The sequence below is a fragment of the Dromiciops gliroides genome, chromosome 4, assembly GCF_019393635.1.
Source record: "Dromiciops gliroides isolate mDroGli1 chromosome 4, mDroGli1.pri, whole genome shotgun sequence".
In the NCBI taxonomy this organism is placed as follows: Eukaryota; Metazoa; Chordata; class Mammalia; order Microbiotheria; family Microbiotheriidae; genus Dromiciops; species Dromiciops gliroides.
In genome coordinates this window covers 11219031-11238781 of record NC_057864.1, presented here as the reverse complement: position 1 = coordinate 11238781, position 19751 = coordinate 11219031, and the positions used below count along the sequence as shown (strand labels likewise).

Genomic DNA, 19751 nt, shown 5'->3' with positions numbered 1-19751 from the left:
ATCTGTATAATGGAGATAATCCTAACACCTCTCTGGCGGGCTGGTAATAGGGACTGGATGAGACAAGGTATGTGAAGCGCTTTGCAAATCTTCAAACACTATAAGAATGCTATTACTGGTGGGTTCACTTCCCATTATTATAGTTATAGTATTGTTTTGTTTTGTTTGTGAGGCAATTGGGGTTAAGTGACTTGCCCAGGGTCACACAGTTAGTAAGTGTCAAGTGTCTGAGGCCAGATTTGAACTCAGGTCCTTCTGAATCCAGGGCCAGTGCTCTATCCACTGCACCACCTAGCTACCCCTTAATTATAGCATTGTTATTATCATTAGCAAAAGGTGGAACTTAGAGGAGGCAAGTCCCAGCCACCCCTCCCCTCCCTTCCCCAGGCTCCCAACACCAGCAAGGTGAAACTTTTGCATATGACTAAAAATGTCCCACAGCTTCATGATTCAGCATTTGTCAATGATTTACAGCAAGATGATAGGTGCTCCTGTGTGTGCGGTGTATGTGTGATTTCACTAAGATCTAGGTTCAAATCCCTTACTAGCTATCTGACCCTGAGTCAATCAAGCTGTCTGGGCCTCAGTTTCCCCACTGGCAAAATGGGTTATAATAGCACCCATCTCAAAGGGTTGTGAGGATCAATAATAGATAAATATCATGACATCTTGTATGTAAGGTTCTTTGCCAACCTTAAAGTGCTGTATGAATATCAACTGTTATTATTTCCATTTCCTGTAAGGTTATGGAGTACTTTTCTCACACTAGCCCAGTGAGGTAGGGAGTTCAAGCATTATTGCCCCATTTTATCACTAGAGAAACTGATGATCAGAAGTGAAATGAGCATAGCTGGGATTTGAACCTCGGTCCTTTGACTCCTTAAAGCAGCTGACATGTGGGCAATCTGTGCGGTGCCCCATCAGGTGCTCCACCAGGATGAAAGGAAAGGGGGACAGTTATTGCCTTGGTTGCCTGGGACCCAGGCATTATGCCTAGAATTGCCTTCTTCCCCAATGATGGAAATGGGGAGAGAGGCTTCAAACCTCAGTAGGAGAGATGGAGGGAGAGAGGAGTACCCAAACCAAAGGACCCTGGGGTCAGTGGTTTTGGCAGCAGCAAGGACAGTCCCCTGGGGAGGAAACGCACCCTTCAAAGGTCAGCACCCTCAGACAAAGTCCCACTGGCCCCATGCAAGTTACATCTGTCGCCCAACAGACAGCCCCGGGGATGTGCAGAGAGTAAGATGGGAAGGCGGATGACCCCTTCTCTGATGAAGCTCTTAGCGAACAGAATGAGACAAGTGGAGGCTGATGCAGTATAGAAAGCCATGATGTTTTTAATTCATTTGATTGGAATCCGTGCTATTGAACATGAGCTGGGAAAGAAATGCTTCCATCTTTTACAATCTTTCAAACGATGATCACAGTGTCAAGGTTATAGGTGACACAACATACAAGGAGCCAAAAAGGTTCTAAAACAGCTGGGGCTCATTGACCAGAAATCAAAGGCAAATTTCCAGGGACACCCAAAGGACACGTAGAGGGAATTACATGACGATACAAAGAACATTAAGAAAGTCACAGAGTTCATCAAATCAGAAGAAAAGAAAAACACCATCATCACCACAAAAGTAACAAGGGTAGTTTTTTCCAATTGTGAGAAAACAAATCCAAGAACAAACACTCTCAAAGGCTGTTAGCTCGTGACAACATGAGGGAAAGAGCAACATTTAGATATCGGAAACAGCAATGCTCACAGCACAAAGATGGCGGCAGGGGAGGAAGGATCATTGGACCATGGAATTTTCCAGTTGGAATGGCCGGAAATCATCTAGTTCAACTGTCATTTCTTAGAGCAGGAAACTAAGGATTAGATGGGGAAAGTGAGTCACCCAGTGGTGGGTAGTCCCAGTTCAATATTCCTTTGGTGACAATGGAATTGTCTGTAATATTTAATCTTCTGACTAAATTGAATGTGTGCGAAGACAGAAATATATCATTTGTGTAGATTATATTTGCTGATTTATATTTCTTACAAATACGTTGGAATTTGGATGCTTTTTTGCTTGGAAAGATTTTTAGTGACATTCCACTGATTACAGATTTTGCTCGAGATCAACTTCAATAAATTGTTCTGAATTGGCTGTGCTAGTTTGACATTTTTTCTGTTACACGGCAGCCCTTGAATTTATGTGTTTGGAGGACTGACTGAAGGAACTAGGGAGAGTTAGGTTGGAGAAGAGAAGACCCAGGAGGGGTCAGATTTATTCGCTTTGGCCCCTGAGGGCAGACATTGCAAATGGGTCAATTGACGAAGGAGGTCAGGGAAATCTTCCTAACATTTAGAAGTGCTGGAAAGCGGAATAGTTTGTCTGGGAATCTTGAAGGTCTTGGAGCTAGGACTGGGTGACCACCTGCCTACCTGTCGGGGATGTTGCCCTGGGGAACTTTTTCCAGTAGGGGTTGGACTAGACAGCTTCCGGGGTCACTTCCAACTGTGATGGTTTATGATTCAGAGGAAAGGATGATTTGACTAATTTAATCTGAACCACTGCCAATAAGCCAGGAATTGTGAATTTCAATCTGAAGATTCTAGATTCGATTTTCTCATAATTATTCTAATTAGATCTTTTAAAATTTTACTCACTCACTTAGTCATATATTCATTTGTTTTTTGGTGGGGGCGGGGGACAGCAAGAAGGGGCTATTTTAGGTTAGAATTCATTTTCTAAGCCCATGAATCTTTTCGAATGTATGGCTCAAAAGAAAAATCAATTCAGGGTAACCAGATAAGATAATGCTATTTTTCCCGGTTCACTTAAAATCGAGAAAGTTAGCTAAAACAGAACCGAGAAGACAGCTTAACACATCCTCCACTGTTTGTTTTTCTAGCCTCCGCCTCAGATTTAAAGATGCCTCTGCATTTCCGTGAATTGTTATGATTTGGTTCAAACATATGCGCATTTATATACACTAAAGGACTGGTATAAATTTTTCTTCTGGTGGTTTACAGATGAAAAAGTACAAAAATTGTTTCAGTTGGGCTGAAAGCAAACACCGGACCTTTTGTCTAAAAGGTGAATATGGCACTTTTGATTTGAATTAGCCCAGGGAACTTAAAAACCAGATTCATAGGAAAAAAGAGCAAGCAGACACCATGTATCTATCATTTGTTAATTGATTATCTGGTACATAAAATATTTCCCCTGTTCAAAATGTGTTTCTGTAAAAGATTTTGGGACCAATAAATTCTATTTAGCACACGGTCATGGCACTGAGACCTTGAGTTTAAATAAAAACTGTACAGACATGTGGGGATAATGAAGGGAGAAGGATGAACCAAGAAAACAGCATATTTGCAAAACTACTGTCAACGTACATACATTGAACCCACGCAGTAGGAACTTCAGTGATAACAAAGCCAGAGAGTTACAGTTTATATATACACATATGGGGATGTATATCTGTGTGAACATTACTGTGGTAGCGGGAAAAAAAAAATTATACACCCAGGCATCTGCCCCAAATCGTCATAGCAGCTGCTCCAAGAGCCTGAAGCTTACAAGAGGAATCAAGCCGGTTAAATAAAAGTGACTTCTGTTTATCATATACATATATATTATCTTTCCTCATAGAATCTTTTTGGTTCTAGGTACATCAACAATCTTTTTGGTTCTAGGTACAACAACACTGAGTTACTATCTGTCTTGGTCTAGAAGCCAAGGTTTAGATCTGGGGTCAATTGGCTTTCACTGCTGGTTGGGGAGGTTTGTCCACACTCGAAGGCCTGGATGCCGTCTAGCAGGCCAGTGGAAGGACCAGGTGGCCCAGGGCAGAAGGGCCAGACGTACCGTGGCCAGGGCAAGCACAGTCATGGCATTGCTGGAAATAAGAGATGGGGGGCCGTATAAAAGGGTCCACTTAACACCACTGAATGAAGGGCGACTGCCCTCAGTGCCGTCCCCCAGAGTCAAGCATATTCAAGTTCATCGCTTTAATATATTTTTGCAATAGGCTGCATTCTACACGATGAATGACACATGGTTAAAAATCAGAGTGAATATACAGATCAGAGTCATGAAATGGCTGTTAGAAAAATAGAATCATTGACTAAAAGGAGTGCATGGAGAGGGGGCGGCTGTGACAGAGAGGGAAGAAGTTTTTTTTTCATCTACATCTTGGAAGGGCGAGATGACCTTCAGCTTTGGACATGGGGAAGCTACCTTTTGTTTGGGGATGGGACAAACTTCAAAAGGGGCGGTCGGCACCTCCAAGAATGGCACGCACTATCTATTGAGGAACTGCTGTCAGAAGTCCCAGGAATGGTTCTTTTGGGAGAGGTTTTTTGGAGAACCTTGATTCATAAAGAATTTTGCTAATAACTTGCATTTCTGGAGCACCTCCAAGCCTCCCCACGATGACCCTGTGAGGGGGCAGAGTTTACAAGATCGTCTCCATTTTATAGATGAGGGCACTGAGGCTAATAGATGGAAATGGGATTCTAGTGTGGTGAGTTTACTTTCTGTGTCTGAAAGCAACCATTTGAAAAAGACCCTCTCAACCTCCCTGCCTGCAGGGGCTGTGCCCAGAGTAAGGGCCCATCTAAGTTCAGCAGAAAGATTTTTGGCAGCATATCCAATAATCTGGGGAGGAAGGGGAGTGACAAGGGGGTTCTTTTCTTTTTAAAGTTCTATCAAACTGCCTCTTCTTGCCTCCAAGGAGAGCACGGACAGGGTGGGTTGGATGACGACAGGCTAGGAATTGGGAAACCCACCAGCATCTTGGACCTTTCTTGTTTTCTTCTGGACAAACAGCCTTCCCACCTGCAAATGAACAACCTGGGACTGGGTAGGGGGATGAAGCGCACTCCTCAAACGGGTGAGACTCAGGCAAGGGAGGGAACTTTGAGGGGAAGCAGAGGGAGAATGAAAGAAACTACAAGGGGAGAGGAGGTGGGCTCCCTCAATCTAGCATGCTAACTGATCTCCTTCATGGAGAGAAGCCGGCTCATATTCGGGGAACCCCCTCCTCTAGTCAGTGGGCTCATGGGTACTCTCCTACTAATCAGACTGCTTCTGCTTGGCCTTGGAGGGCTGGACCAGAAACAACAAGGGAAGTAAATTTAGGTTGGAGATTAGGAAAAGCCTCCTAACCCTTAAGGTTATCCCAAAGTACAATGGGGGTCTTCAAGCAGAGGGGGATGATCACTTCTTACTGCAGATGGGGTATGGATTGGATTAGGTCAAAGGTTCTCAACTAGGGGCCTTGAACTTTTTTTTTTTTTTTAATATTTTGCTAACTGGATTTCAGTCTAACTGGTTTCCTTTGTAATCCCTTTCTGCATTTAAACAAACGGTCTCCAGCAGAGCGGGTGGATGACTCGCCAGGAAGGAGGTGACAGAGAGGATACGTGTTTAGGCACGGGTTGGACCATCCGGCTCTGGGATTTGGGGGTTCTGTATCCTCACTGTGCTGAGTCCGTAAAAGCAAAAAGGCCCTCACAGCGTAGCACCTCAGATTACAAGAGGGGTTTTGTTTTCGCTCTCTTAAATTGGCACCGTTTGGATTTAGGCCGTGAGGACCAGAGAAGCAAACAAGAGGGAGAGATGATGGTGATGAGAACATGACCGGAATTTGGTATCGTGAAAACGGCTCTTGGGCGCGGACCGCCCTCGTCGCCCAGAAACCGTAGGCAAACACAGCTGTGGCTGCCCGGCTCACTGCCGGCCTGGAGAGAGGCAGAACTCAAGGTGGGCTAGAACTGGGGGGCAGGGGGGCCCCTGTGGAAGGGGGAAAGACGTTTTTGAACTAGAAAATATGCACTTTGAAATGTATATATACAAAATCATATATACACACCAAATACATGCATAACTTGTATAGTATACATAGAGAGGCACCGACCCGATTAAGGATGCTGAGGAGTGAAGCGTTTTAGAGATTGGGTTGGCCATGGCCCTGGTGACTCATGGGCCTGGTGGATCTGGAGAGAGGAGGAGGCAACTTTGGTCTTCCCTCAAATCAAAAAGTAGATCACTGGACGACGAATTTACACAGAAACCAACCCAAATCAGCACTCCTTAAACGTGAAGCCAACCTAAGAAAGCAACCGCCGTTACTCATTTCGACTGATTCTCATCCATTTCATAAAGGGTACACTCTAGAGAGAGGGAGACTTTTAAAAAGAAAGGCTTGAAAACTCATTTTTTGTTTTTTGTTTTTACAAGTTAAAAGCATTTTCGTTTTGAGCAGTGGTTACCAAGTGAGCGGAAGGTATGTTTCTTCTGGGAGCTGCTTAGATCACGGAGGGGCGGCACCCGCAGGTCCCCAACCCACTATAAGATGATGCATGTTTTTTTATCCTTGAAGGGATTTTCTGAAGTTGGGATTCCCATGAGCAAAGGATCGCCCCTGGCATGCTCCTCGCAGTAGGACATGAGGTCTGCAGACGCCTTAGAGACCTGCAGTACACAGGAACCAAAGTGAATGGAAAGGAAAGGAGACATTTTTTCTTAAAAAAAAAAAAGAAAAAAGTCCTATTTCCAAACTTGAAAAACACGAATGAATCAGGGGCAGGACGCCTCTGGGCTTCTGTCGAATAAAAGACCAAATGAGGTTGGTATGTGGGGCAGAGTTCGAAAATTGAATGAAGGCTTTGGGCCCAGAGCCAAGACTTCTACAAGCATCGCGTCAAAGCACAGAATTTCTGAATTTATCATTAAAGACAGCCAGGGCAGGGCAGGGGAGAGGGTGGGAAGAGGCGCCGGGAGCAGGCGCTGCAGAATCAGAGACATCACCCTGGGGGGGGGTGGGGGGGAGGCTGGGAAGGGTGAACCGCATCTGAGTAGGAATGACCCATTACCCACCTTGGTCATGGGCTCAGATGTCCAGCCCCACGGAATTCTCATACAGACCAGGGCTTCCTGAGACAAGGTCAGGATTGCTGGGGGCATGGGGGGGGGGGGCGGGGCAGTCGAATAGTCAAATGTCTGTGTCTTGAAGACAAGCGACCATCTCCAGGCCCAGGGAGATCTGTTATGCACTGACTGCTGCAATTTCTAGGAGATGGCCCAAGTCCCACTGAACCATACCTCTGTCTTATTTTCCCACCAGAGACCATGGGGTATCTTGCCCAGCCCCCTCATTTTGAAGACGAAGAAGCCGAGGGCTGGAGAAGTTATTTGCCCAAGGTCACACAGGTGGTAAGCACCAGAGGGAGATTCTGATTGGCGTCCTATTTTCCCAAGGCCCTCAAACCGAGGCGCATGGTCATAGAGCAGTAGAACCAGGATTTGAGCCCAAGTCCTTTGACTCTAAAACCTATTCTTGATAGGAGCTGGAAGGGGCCTTAGAGAGCACCCGGACCTCTCCTCTCATTTTACAGATAAGAAAATGGAGTCCTAGGCAGGTGAAGTGACTTGTACAAAGTCACACGGGTAATGATCCTGAATGGCCAGGATTAGAATCCAGACCTCTTGACTCCAAACCCTAACATTTTCCCTACCGCCTTGCTTCTGAGGAGGGGGGCAGCAGAGTGAGGGAAGAGAGGGGCATCCATGTCCAATAACGGTATTCCCAGCTTTTCTAGGGATGCCCAACTGAAGGTGGCATTTATAAGATGAAAAGCTAGTGGTGCAGAATGAGACCCACTGCGGGGGTCTTCCAGGTGGGATATCCCAGCACTGGCACAGAAAAATGGGCAGAGGAAAGACCTGCCATGCACTTCCCTCCAAGGGTCTCAGGCAGCTCTGCCGGATTTATCATCTAGTTCAGGCTTCTAAACTTCTCCCATTTGTGACCCCTTTCCACCCGAGAAATTTTTATGTGACCCAGGCTATATAGGTATATAAAAGAGGTGGATGTAACCTTTTACTGTTGCCAAATTTTTTGTGACCCCCCACATTCAGTTACGTGACCCCAAATGGGGTCTGGAGCCCACAGTTTAAGAAGCTTTGATCTAAATCATAGCTGGGCTGCAATCTGCTTTTGTGAAGGGAGCTTCCCACACTGGTGAAATTGGACGAGTCTTACCTTGATCCTCTCTATGGACGCTTCTAATCTCAGCTGCTGGACAGTTCGACGGGCCTGGGCAACGCTATTGGTGTTGGTGGTTTTGCTAGACATCTTCACTGAGTCTCAGGATGAGCTCTGAAAAGAGACAAGTGGCGTTATCTCTTTAAAATGTCAACAGCATGGCTGCATTTTGCGAAGTCCAGGGGGCGTCTGTCCAGAGACTGTGGCATCCTAAGGTGGTTATTCGTGGTGTGGAAGCACGCTGGTCCCTAGCGGGTGCTTATGAAGTGCTTTCTGCACTGAATTGAGTGGCTCAAACTGCTCAGCTTGGTTCCTGGGAAACTTCTCATAGACCCTGACTATGAATATTGCCTCTGCTAGCCAAGCAGTGGGGTGACCTCGGGTAGGCTACCGGGCAGCTCCAGGTCTCCATTTCCCATCTGTAAAGTGAGGGGGTTGGGTGCAGTGGCTTTTGGGATTCCTTCCAGCTCTAAGTCTGTGAGCCCATGAACTTCCTCCATTGACAAAGCGTGGCATTGGCTCTGTGGGCCGGCAGACTTCACAGAGTGTCCAGGGCCCTGCAGAAAGGTTGAGCGACCTGCTCTGGGTCACCCAGCCTGCGTGTGTCACAGATGAACCCAGGTAAACCCAGGACTGGCTCCCTAGTCACCACGGCTCCCTGGGGAAGACGCTATAAAGGGCTTTTCAAACCTTAAATGACAATGATTGTCATCCTCACCAATATGCCATCTGTCAGGATTCCACTGAGCAAACATGTACTCGGTGCCACAGGGGGCTGTGTGACAGAACTGCCCCAAGTCCTGTGGGGACCGAGCATCCAAAAGTGGTGGGCCTAGGAGATGGCCGTCCCAAGTCTTGGGGGGCCAATGGCTTGGGGAACACCCAAGCAACAGCACCAGTGGCCACGGGCGCTCGTTATCTGGGGAGAAACTAGGACGCCTTCCTGTCACCCTGCTCCTGGTGTCGGGCAGGGAGAAGGGAAGGTAGTGAGTTGGACCAGACACCCCTGGATGCTGAAGCAGGGTGGGGCTTAGGCTGGCGCCTGCCGCCGGGGAGGCCAATTCTTCCCCACTCGGGGCTTCTTCCACCTGCTCGGGGCTGGCCCACGTTTCCCTCTCTAGACGCCACACAGGAAGCAGAGGAAATGGTCTGGACCTTGACTTTCCACCGCTCTGGCCTTGCATCTGCAACATAACAGGTGATAATGACACAAGCCTGTGGCAAAGGATGGCCGGGAGCACCAGCCATATAAAGCCAGGCCAATGCCAGGCACTGCGCTGACTCATGGGAGGCAGGTGGCCTTGGGTGTGGCTCCCGGGGTTCTAGGCCAAGAATGGCCCAGGGAGCCAAACACCAGCCAGCAGCTTCGGAGTCGGAGGGGAAGAAAAGGGGGCTGACGGAGCTCCTTGGGATGACCCAGTGAGGGTGCTTGTCAAGGTTCATTCTAGAAGAAAAGTCCTGGGCTTTCCCTTTCATATGGCATGTCCAATCAATCAATCAATCAGTCAATCAATCAGCCCAGAACAGACATTTATATGGTGCTCAGCAAATGCCCAGACACAGTTCTCAAGGGCCGGGGCTTACAAAAAGAGAGTAAAAAACAGCCCTTGCCCTCAAGGGGCTTCCATTCTAGCACCCAGGGAAATGCCTGTCACATAATGGGGAATAGAACAAAGGCTTCTCCCACCCATCCAAATTGAAGCTCTTGGAGGAAAGAGACACTAATCATTATTGTATCTAGATCTCTAGCTAAGGACTGAAAAAGTTTTCTTTCTTCCTTCCTTCCTTCCTTCCTTCCTTCCTTCCTTCCTTCCTTCCTTCCTTCCTTCCTTCCTTCCTTCCTTCCTTCCTTCCTTCCTTCCTTCCTTCCTTCCTTCCTCCCTCCCTTCTTTTCCTTCCTTCATTCTTCCTCTTTTTAAATCTATCTATCCCTCTCTCCACCCATCTACCCAACCACCCAATCATCCATCCATCTCTTGAGATTCTGTGATTCTAGGACCAAGTGTCTGCAGTAAAGTCAGGAAAGAATGAAAGGTCAGGAAAGTGCCTACAACCATGTTTGTTGAATTGACCTGAACAATATCAAAGATCTGGGGTTGAGGGACGGGTTCCAGGGCTATTAAACTGTGTAAACACACCCTGACCCAGCAATAGTACTACTACTCCTGGGTCTGGAATTGGGGGAAAAAAGAGGAAAAGGACTCTAGGTACAAACAATGCATATAGCAGCTCTTTTTGTGGCAGCAAGGAACTAGAAACTGAGGGGACGCCCCTCCACTGGGGAATGGATGAACGAGGCATGGTTTGTGATTGTGATGGAACACGGTTGTGCTGTAAGAAATGATGAGCAGGATGCTCTCAGAAAAACCTGGGAAGACTTAGATGAACTGATGCAAAATGAAGGGAGCAGAACCAGGAGAGCCGTGTACAAACTAACCGTGACACTGTGTGATGATCATCTCGTAAAGACTTGGCTACTCTGTTCGATATGGTGTTCCAAGACAAGTGCAGAGGACTCACGAGTGAAAATGGTGTCTGCCTCCAGAAAAAGAACTGATGGAGGTCAACTACAGGCTGAAGCAGGCACTTTTTTACTTTATTTTTCTTGGGGGAAGGGGCTTTCTGTGTTTCCTTTCACAACATGACTAATATGGAAATATGTTTTATATGTTTTGCATGATTGCATGTGTATAACCTACACCAAATTGTTTACCATCTCAAAGAAGGGGGAGGAGAGGGAAGGAGGGATAGAATTTGGAACTCAAAATAAAAAAACCCAAAAAATGTTAAAGATTGTTTTTACACGTAATTGAAAAAAAAGATAAAAAAAAAAGAGTGATAGAGGACCAGCTTTCAAGCCCTGATTTCATAGGGTCATAAATTTAGCTGGAAGAGATTTCAGAGGTCATTGAACTTAACTTCTGTATTTTTACAGAAGAGGAAACTGAGGCAAACAGGGTTAAATGACTTGCCCAGTGTCACAGTTAGTAAGTGTCTGAGGTACAACCTGGACTTAAGTCTTCCTGATTCTAGGTCTGGGCTCTACCTACTGTACCACTGCACCGGGGATACAAAGAGATACAAAAGACAGATTGTGCCCTCAAGGAGTTTATGATCTGATGGGGAAGACAACATGCAAACACATACGTACAAATGAGCTTGATAAATAGGCTATAAGGAACAGGGTGAGGGCAGTAGAATTAAGAAGGGCTGGGCAAGGATTCCTGTAGAAGACGGGATTTCAGTGGAGACGTCAAAGAAGGGGGGGGCGGAGTTCAGGAGTCACAGTGGAGAAAGGAGGTCATTCTGGGCATGTATGACGGGAATAGAGAATGTACAGAGGCCAGAGGTGGGGGGTCTTGTTCCTGGAAGAGCCAGAAGCCAGGCTCACTGGACCAAAGAGGACACTAGGGGGTGAGGGTGAGGGGAGGGAGGTAGGTTAGGAGGATTCTGCATTTGATCCTGGAGGCCACAGGAAGCCCCTGGAGCTGCCTGAGTAGGGCAGGTGACGCGGGCAGCCCCGTGCCTCAGGACTATCACTTCAGGGGCTGAATGGAGGGTGGCAGGAGCAGGGAGAGACTGAGACATGTGGGTGATGACTGTCCCTGGCACAAGTTTGCATTTGTGCTCTTAACAATTCTGAGCAGCAAGCAGGACTTTGAGACATTGCGTATCTGGCATGTTGTATCAGCACATGCCGTCCCCTGGCTGTCCGGTGTGGTCCGGAGGAAGGGCAGAGACCTAGATTTGGATCCCAGCACTGCGCCTTACCACTTTGGGCAAGTCACTGAGCCTTTCTGGCCTCAGTCTCCTCCTCTGTAAAATGGGGCAGTTGGGCATTCTACCTATAATCCTCTGAAGCTCAAGTGCTGTGCAGTCTCCCCAGGGCTCAGTGGTTTATTCCTTTTGTTTCTGCTGGTTTTGTTCTTCCAGAGGCAGCAGGCTCCTGTTTTCTGTGTCTTCACAATAAACCGAAGGGGAGAATGTCTGGGAGATGTCTGGCCCCGAGCATGGACCATGTGGGGTGACGTACGGCAGCCTGGCGTTAACTCCCATTCTGTGCCCTGGGCCAGGGAAGTACCAGTCCAGGAGAAAACAGGGGAGAAGGATGCCCACAGAGGAAGGCTGCCATGGCTTTCCTCAGGGCCCATGGTGTCCCAGGCCTGGAGGGGAACTCAAACTCCCTCATGCCCAGATGCTTCTCAGCCCTGGGTGCTGTCCCAAGTGCCCAGGAGACAAAAAGAGGCAGAAGACAGTCCCTGATGTTTTCTACCAGCAGAGATCTGCAGCCGTTCTGAAATGCCACCCAGAGAGGTGCCCAGAGCACAGTCCCTGAAACCAGGTTTTCCCGCCTCTGAGGATGGTCCTCCAACCACTATGTGCAGTGCACACCAGATGCTACTGAGGTGAAATGAACTGAACGGACTAGCCCATGGCTATTTAGCTATTGAGCATCAGAAGCAGGATCTGAATCCAGCTCTTCCTGACCATGAGTCCAAAATGCAGGACTGGACCAGATAATCCTCTGAGGTCCCAGGGACTGGTGCCTATTGGTCTTTGTATACCCATTGCCTGGCAGAGTGCCTGGCACACAGTAGGTGCCTAATCATTGCTCAGAGACTGACCGATTGCCTTTCCGCTCCCAGGATTTCTCTTGGTGTGGCATGGTGGCCAGAGAGGAGCACCCAGGCCGTGGAAGGCTGAGCACCCCCTGTACCCCACCTCCACTCTGACACGACAGATCGTTAGGGGGCCCTTGGCATCTCCAGGATGTGACAAGAGCCTGGGGAAGAAGAGGAGGCAGAGGTGGTACCCACAGGTGGTCCCAGCTTTTCTCAGCAGCTGTTGCCTGTCCTCCAAACACAAATGCCTTTTTGGCCCATGCCCGTTGTTAGCTGGCTCAGCACCTCCTCGTGGCTCTCTGAAAGCTCCCTGTGCCGGAGAACAGGCTGGAACATTCTCCCCAGCTCGGAGCCCACAATGTGGCCACAGGCCACTTTCTGAACCTGGGGAGGGCCTCCCCATCTTCCTTCCCCAGCCCTCTCGGCACGCAGGTGGGCAGAAGCCTGGCACTTCCCCAGCTGCTGTTCACTCAGAGCTTCCTTCCTCTCTTAGGAGGAGGCTCGAGGCTGTGACATTAGGAATCTCTTCACAACCAAACAGAACTAGACGTTATTTCATTGGTGTTAGGAGGGTACTCCCATTGACATAGCAGCTCAGCTCCCCGGGGCTCTGGGAGGTTGTGATGGTCACCCAGCCAGGATGTGGCAGAGGCAGCACTTGAACCCAGGACTTGAGGACTCTGCTGCCTCCATCTCGTGCAATATTGAAGGCTTCCTTCATTTCCCAACTGAGTTATGTTTGGGGCCAGTGGGAGATAGGGCAGCTCTTGACTTGGAGGCAATTCTACTGCACTGCACAGCGGTCATAAGCACCTGATGGGTGCAAGGGACAGAGAACAGCACAAAGAACGCATCTTGGGGCAGTGGGGGATCAGAGGGAGTATAAGACTACACCCCCAGTCCTTCACATGGACTCATGGGAAGAAAAATCAAACTATTTTGACTTTTCCTATTTCAAACGTATTGTGACACAAGAATCTCAGTGGTTTGGCTTTGGTTCGAAGTCCACCTTGGAAGCTTAGTGCTTGTGGGACAGGGTTGGACCTCCCAGCCCTTGAGGGAGTTAGGAGCTAATGCCCAGTACACAGTGGGTGCTTAATGAATGCTCATGATTGACTCTACCGGTATCTCCTGGACTTGCTGGGCCTCCTTTTCCTTATCTGTAAAAGGAAGGGGTTGGAGCTCCCAGGTCTGAGGTCCCTTCCAAACAGTCCCTACCCTCAGGGAGCTCACATTCTATTGGGCTCTTCCAGCCACATCCCGGTTATTTATAGGTCTTTCTTTGTTCCGGACCAGCCGCCCTCCAGCAGGTTCACACCCATCCCTGGGGCTTGGGGGCGGAGGGGAGGAGGTGGTGATGACTCCTCAGACTCCTCCTCCCCGTAGGCTGCTGGCCTCAGCCAGTCCTATCCTCTGGCTTACCCAAATCAAACACCACCGGCACATCTGCCTCAGAGGTGCCAAGTAGGTGGCTGATGGCCGGCCCTCGGAGAGAGCCCAGCGGCCTCTTCCTGGGAGGCTGTGGACGGCAGCCTGCTGGTTCTAGTGAGGGGTCAGGCTGCGCGGGATGTGGCTAGACTGGGGGGATTCTGGGCAAGCCACTTCACCTGTGTTAGCCTTAGCTAACACAGAAGAGACGATAACCGTGGAGGGCTTTTCAATCCTGAAAGTGATACCTATCCATCTAGTTAGATGCAGAAGTAAATGTACCTGCGTCTAGAGATCTGTAAGCCAGCTATTATGACACACGTGCCTCTGGAGTCAGAGAAACCGTCACGTACTAGATCTACCCTTCTCAGGGCCTCGGTTTCCCCAAACGTACAAGGAGGAAGTTGGACTTAGTGTCCTCTAAGGTCTCTTCCCGCTCTGAATCTGATCTTATGATTAAGAGTTAATTAAATAGGGTGTTTTGGAATCATTTAAAAACAAACAAGTGAGGCCCCTAGCTAGGGACATAATTGTTCCTTAGCGTTTGGATGGGAAAATCAGATTTGCTTTGCTTCTTTTCTGTTTGTTTTACCTTTTCCCAGTACACAGCCTGCTTCAAGTCTGAGGCCTGCCTTGTGTTGGCCAGGGCGGCCACTTACATATTTTGTATGTCTGGGCAGTATATGGCAAGTAGGAGATCTGGGAGAGCCCTGGGAGGCTGGAAGGGCCGTCATATTAGTTGGGTGGCCCTGGACAAGCCTGGGACAATGTTTATTAGAGCAATTTCTAAATCCAACCTCTTTGTTTTTCTGATGAGGAAAGAGGCCCAGCAGTAAATTAGGAAGCCAGCAAAAGATCAGGGTCAGGATTCGAACCCAAAGCTTTGGACTCTAGGTCCAGCATTCTTTCTGCTACAACATATAGGGAAAAACCCAACTTGGCCCGCTGGAGAAAAGCTACCATTCAAGGGAAGATTATCAAAGGCAACAGCACACGAAGAGACTTGGCTGAAAACTGGAGAGGATCCATGGCCACCCGTGCCAAGCCTGAGCCTGTGCTAATCAGCAACAAGGAAAATCCCATCTTGAAACAATGAGGTGGAAGAGACACCGTTCAGGTTCCCTCTTGCTCTCAGTCTGCTACCTCTCTCTGCCACTGGGGCTGCAGAACCGACATTTTCTGGGACACCCAGATTTGGGGATGGGCAGGGATGGGAGGAAGGAAGTCATGCCCCTCATCCCATGGGCCAGGACTAGGGCCCAGCCTTGGTATCCCCAAGAAGAGCCCCGTGCTGAGGCCTCAGCGGGGCTGCAGACATCCAGCCCAGGACCGAGGCCAGTCAGGAGAGCCGGCAGCCAGGGAGCACAGCTGGCTGGCCAAGGCGTCAGCCTCCTTCTGGCTCTGGGGGTGGGGGCAGAGGAGGCTCAGTAGGGAGGGAGGGCCTGGGAGTCCTCTGGGGGGAGTTCTCCCCAGTGGGACAAGTAAAGCCCACTTATGAAAGCCCTGGAATCTGGAGCCCGCAGCCCCTTGCACCCCACCCCACCCTGCAAGGAACAATTGCCCGAGGGTTTTCAGCCCTCCCCTGGCATTTTCAGCAGGCCACCTTTTTAAAGGGGAGAAACGAAGGCATTTTCCTGTTTTTCACATGTGCCCAGTCCACAGTGCTCAAAGCGGGGGCTTTGGCTCAGCAACATCAGGACCGGGGTGGGGGGCTGGTGTGAAAGAGGAGGCGACGGGGTCTGGATCCAGGGTTCCAGCACCTGGCTTCCGTTCCTTGGGCAAATCCTGTCTCTGGGCCTTTCTGAACCAACACACGAAGGCGCTGGACCCATGGACTTCTACGGCCCGTGTGTCTCTAACCCCATGATGCTGAGTCTGGGCCTGGGCCGGGGATGCTGGGAGATGCCGCCCAATAACCTCCATGTTCCCCAGTCTAATGGCTGGTTCTTGGGGTGGGGAGACCAGCACTGTGAGGACACGCCGTGATAGCTGTTAGCTGGGTTTGTTTATGGAGAATTAGGCGTTCTCTTTCAAAAGAACAATTTCTGCCCTGGCTCCAAGTTAAAAATCTATAGCCAAGGAGACAGAAATAGAGAGCACCCACCCCTGGCTGGTCTGAACAGGCTGGCAGCGGGCAGGGGAGTCGCAGGTCTGCCCTGCTCCAGTGGGGTGGGGGGAGGGGAGGGAGGTGAGTGGCAGAAATGCCCCGGGGGGAGGGGCAGGTGGATTCATTCACAGCAGGCTTCCCATCTGGCTTTAAACCGGTAAGGCAGGCAGCAGAGCTTCTGGCCCAAGTCCTGGTTGTGACCATGGGGCCTTTCTGGGCCTCAGTTTCCTCCTGAGTAAAATGGAGATGTGGGGGAGGGGAAGGTTGGATTACATCGCCTCAGAGGTCTCACCTAGCTTTAAATCTATATATCACCATCTCTACGTGTATAGAGAGATATAGATACGGAGCCAGAGAGAGAGACACACACACACGCACACACACACACACACACACACACACACACACACACACACACACAAGAGACAGAGAGAGAGAGAGGAGACATGGAGAGAGAGCAGAGACAGAGAGAAGAGACAGAGAGAAGAGAGACAGACAGACACACAGAGAAGAGACAGAGAAAGAGAGAGGAGACATGGAGAGACAGACAGACACACGCCCACAGAAGAGAGACAGACAGAGAGAGAGTGAGCAGAGAGAGACAAAAAGGCAGAGAGACAGAGAGAGAGAGCAGAGAGACAGAAAGGCAGAGACAGAGAGGAGACAGACAGACACAGAGAAGAGACAGAGAGAGAGGAGACATGGAGAGGCAGACAGACACAGAGAGAGAGAAGAGACAGAGAGGAGAGATAGACAGACACACACCCACAGAAGAGAGAGAGACAGAGAGTGAGCAGAGAGAGACAAAAAGGCAGAGAGACAGAGAGAGCAGAGAGACAGAAAGAAAGGCAGAGACAGAGAGGAGACAGACACACACACCCACAGAAGAGAGACAGAGAGAGTGAGCAGAGAGAGACAGAAAGGCAGAGAGACAGAGAGAGAGGAGACAGACAGACAGAGACAGAGAGAACAGAGAGACAGGAGAAAGAAAAGAGGAGACACCTAAAGGGAACTCCCTTGGTGCAACGTCCCTCCACCAGTGCTGCTCTCTCCAGACTGCAAAGCCTCTGTGATATCTTAGAGATTTGCCCAAGGCAACGGTCCCCTTGTGCAGGAGTCCAGACGAGCCCAGGTCTTGCCCACTGCACTGGAGGCTCCTTCTCTGACACTGACACCCCCAGCTCATGGTCCCCATGTGTATCCTCCTGTGATGGTTCGAACCCTCCCTTTGCAGCTGGCATTCTTTCCAAAGCTCCTTGAGAGAAGGAGAGGGCGGCCTGGACACTAGGCCAAGGGCACCATTGTGGGCCTGCAGGTCTCTTGGGGCCCCTCTCTCTAGTCCCTTCCTCATCCTCTGCAGCTGCTTCTGCTCTCAGGCTGGTGTTTCCTCCCTCCAGCCTCTGCTGTTCCTTTCTGTTTTCCTCACCACCACCCTGCTTGGGTTGCTTTAAGGGGGCACGGCTCCCCTTGGGGTCCCTGGGTGGTTCAGGGGGGCTGGAGGCAGAACTGGGGAGTCAGGAGACCCCAGGAGCCAGCCACCTCCCAAAGGAATCCTGATTGGATCCCGGCTGGCCGGGAGCCAGCTCGGGTCATTGTGGAGATTGGGTACCAGTCCTTTCGAGGGTGCCCCCCATCTAACCCGTCCTGCACACGGCCCCCACACCGACTTTTCTTCCAGCATTTTCTCAGGGCTCTCTGGCTCAAGGCCTCACACGCCCACTGGCCTCTCCCAACCTGCCCAATCTCTGTCTGGCTGCTGTCCAACGCAGCCCCTGAACCCAAGGCGGGCCCTGGGCAGCCTGCTCGGGGTCATTCTCTCCACCGGCAAGGCCTCCCTCAGGTTCCATCCCTTTCATAACCACTTTGATCTCTCCCTCCTTTGAACTCCTGGGTTACACCTGGATTCCACTGGGTGCTGATAGATTCTAGAAGTGTAGACACTGCGCAGTGGGCTCTGCACTTGGGATTTTCCGGCACCTAGGACCTGGGTCAGAGCACGGCAGACTTGGAGGCAGGTCTTGGGTTCAAATCCCACTGCAGACTAGTCTGTCGTAGCTGCCTCACTCGCTGCTCAGCACACAGGCCAGGCTATCACTGACTCAGGGCATTCTCCCTGGCTGTCCCCCATGCCGGCGTACTCTCCCTCCAGACTTCCTTCTCATCACTTCCCCAAGGGTCAGTTTCCTCATCTGTCAAATGAAGATGATGCTGCCTCCATTACCTGCTTCACAGGCTTGTTGGCAGGAGGAAAGCACTTGGTTTAGTTTCAAGTCCTGGCATTCTTGTGCAGAGTGCTTGGCACGCAGTAGGGGCTTAATAAATGCTTATTGATTATAAATCTTGATCCCTAACCAGACGATAAATTCCAGAGGAAGAGGCAATGCATCCACTTTCCGGAATCTATTCATAGTTTCTAACCTACTAGCTGTGTGACCCTGGGCAAGTCACTTTTCCCTGTTTGCCTCAGTTTCTTCATTTGTAAAATGAGCTGGAGAAGGAAATGGCAAATGGCTTCAGTATCTTTGCCAAGAAAACCCCAAATGGGGTCATGAGGAGTCGGACACAGCTGAAAAACAACAAAGATCCACTTTCCTGTCTCTGTTCCTAGCTAATAACCCTTTGCCACGCCTAGCCTGGGAGCTCAGAGCCCTTTAGAAGTCTGCAAAGGGATTGCACTACAGTCTATTACAATGATCACCCCCATTTACAGAGGAGAAGGCTGAGGAGCCAGCACTGGCCTGTGGGTCGGGCTGGATCTGAACACAGCTCTCCAGGGCTCTGCTTGTTAAGCCCCGCTGGAATCACTTAGTACAAGAGCTTCCACACCTGTGTGTGGCCTGTTTCCTTAGCAACAGGCTCCTCCTCCCCCCCCCCCCCTTCCTCCAGGGATCCTACAAGGCACTGAGTGTTTCCGGCCAAAGGTTACTCACCCACTCACTTGAGTGACTCTATTTAAAGTCTGGGTGGATGGAGTCTTGGCGGCTGGGGCCTGTTTTATTGGCCTGGATGGTGGCTCTCGCTGTGAACTTCCACCTTTGGTGTGGGCCGGCCTCTGAGGCAGCCTCCATGTTATGGGCACACCTGCCACAGGGTCTCAGCCCCGGGACCTTCCAGGATCCACTTACTGGTCTGAGGAGGAAAGGGCCCGGGAACAGGGACGTAGGGGGACAGTTTTCAGTGGGGTCTGGCTAGTCCAGGTGGCCATGAGGGGCCGGGGAGGGGTGGGAGGTGGTTCCACTGCACAAGGGAGGACAGAGGGGATGGCGACCTTTCCTCTGCATGATCCCCCCTCCCCCACTGAGCCAGGAGCCCTGGGGGCAAAGAGGCCAATCAAAAGAAAACAACCGCTAAAAATCCCTTCCAAATAATACAGCTCCTTGGACCCGGCCTGGGCTGCTTTTGGAAGTAATGAGTTCCCCATCATTGCAGGTCTCTAAGTACAGGCTCAACGGTTACTTATCAGGGATGATAGAACCAGCCTTTGTGACTGGAAGGGCACCACCGGCTGTGTAATCTAGCCCACACCCAAGAAGAAAGCAGGTGCTCTCCCTGCCCCCCCC

The 19751-nt window shown here is 50.0% G+C and overlaps 1 protein-coding gene across 4 annotated transcripts in view; it reads right to left on the bottom strand.

The window, feature by feature from the left end:
* Nucleotides 1–1312: 1312 nt before the first annotated feature.
* Nucleotides 1313–19751, bottom strand: part of GNG12 (G protein subunit gamma 12) — a 363426-nt gene continuing 344987 nt past the window's right edge. For all 4 annotated transcript variants that reach the window (XM_044002005.1, XM_044002006.1, XM_044002004.1 and 1 more), the window contains 2 exons: nucleotides 8032–8148; nucleotides 1313–6461 (listed from right to left, as the gene is read on the bottom strand). In XM_044002005.1, the coding sequence (XP_043857940.1) occupies nucleotides 6336–6461; nucleotides 8032–8124 (219 nt within the window). In that variant the 5' untranslated portion in view covers nucleotides 8125–8148 and the 3' untranslated portion in view covers nucleotides 1313–6335. The remainder of the gene's footprint in view (nucleotides 6462–8031; nucleotides 8149–19751) is intronic.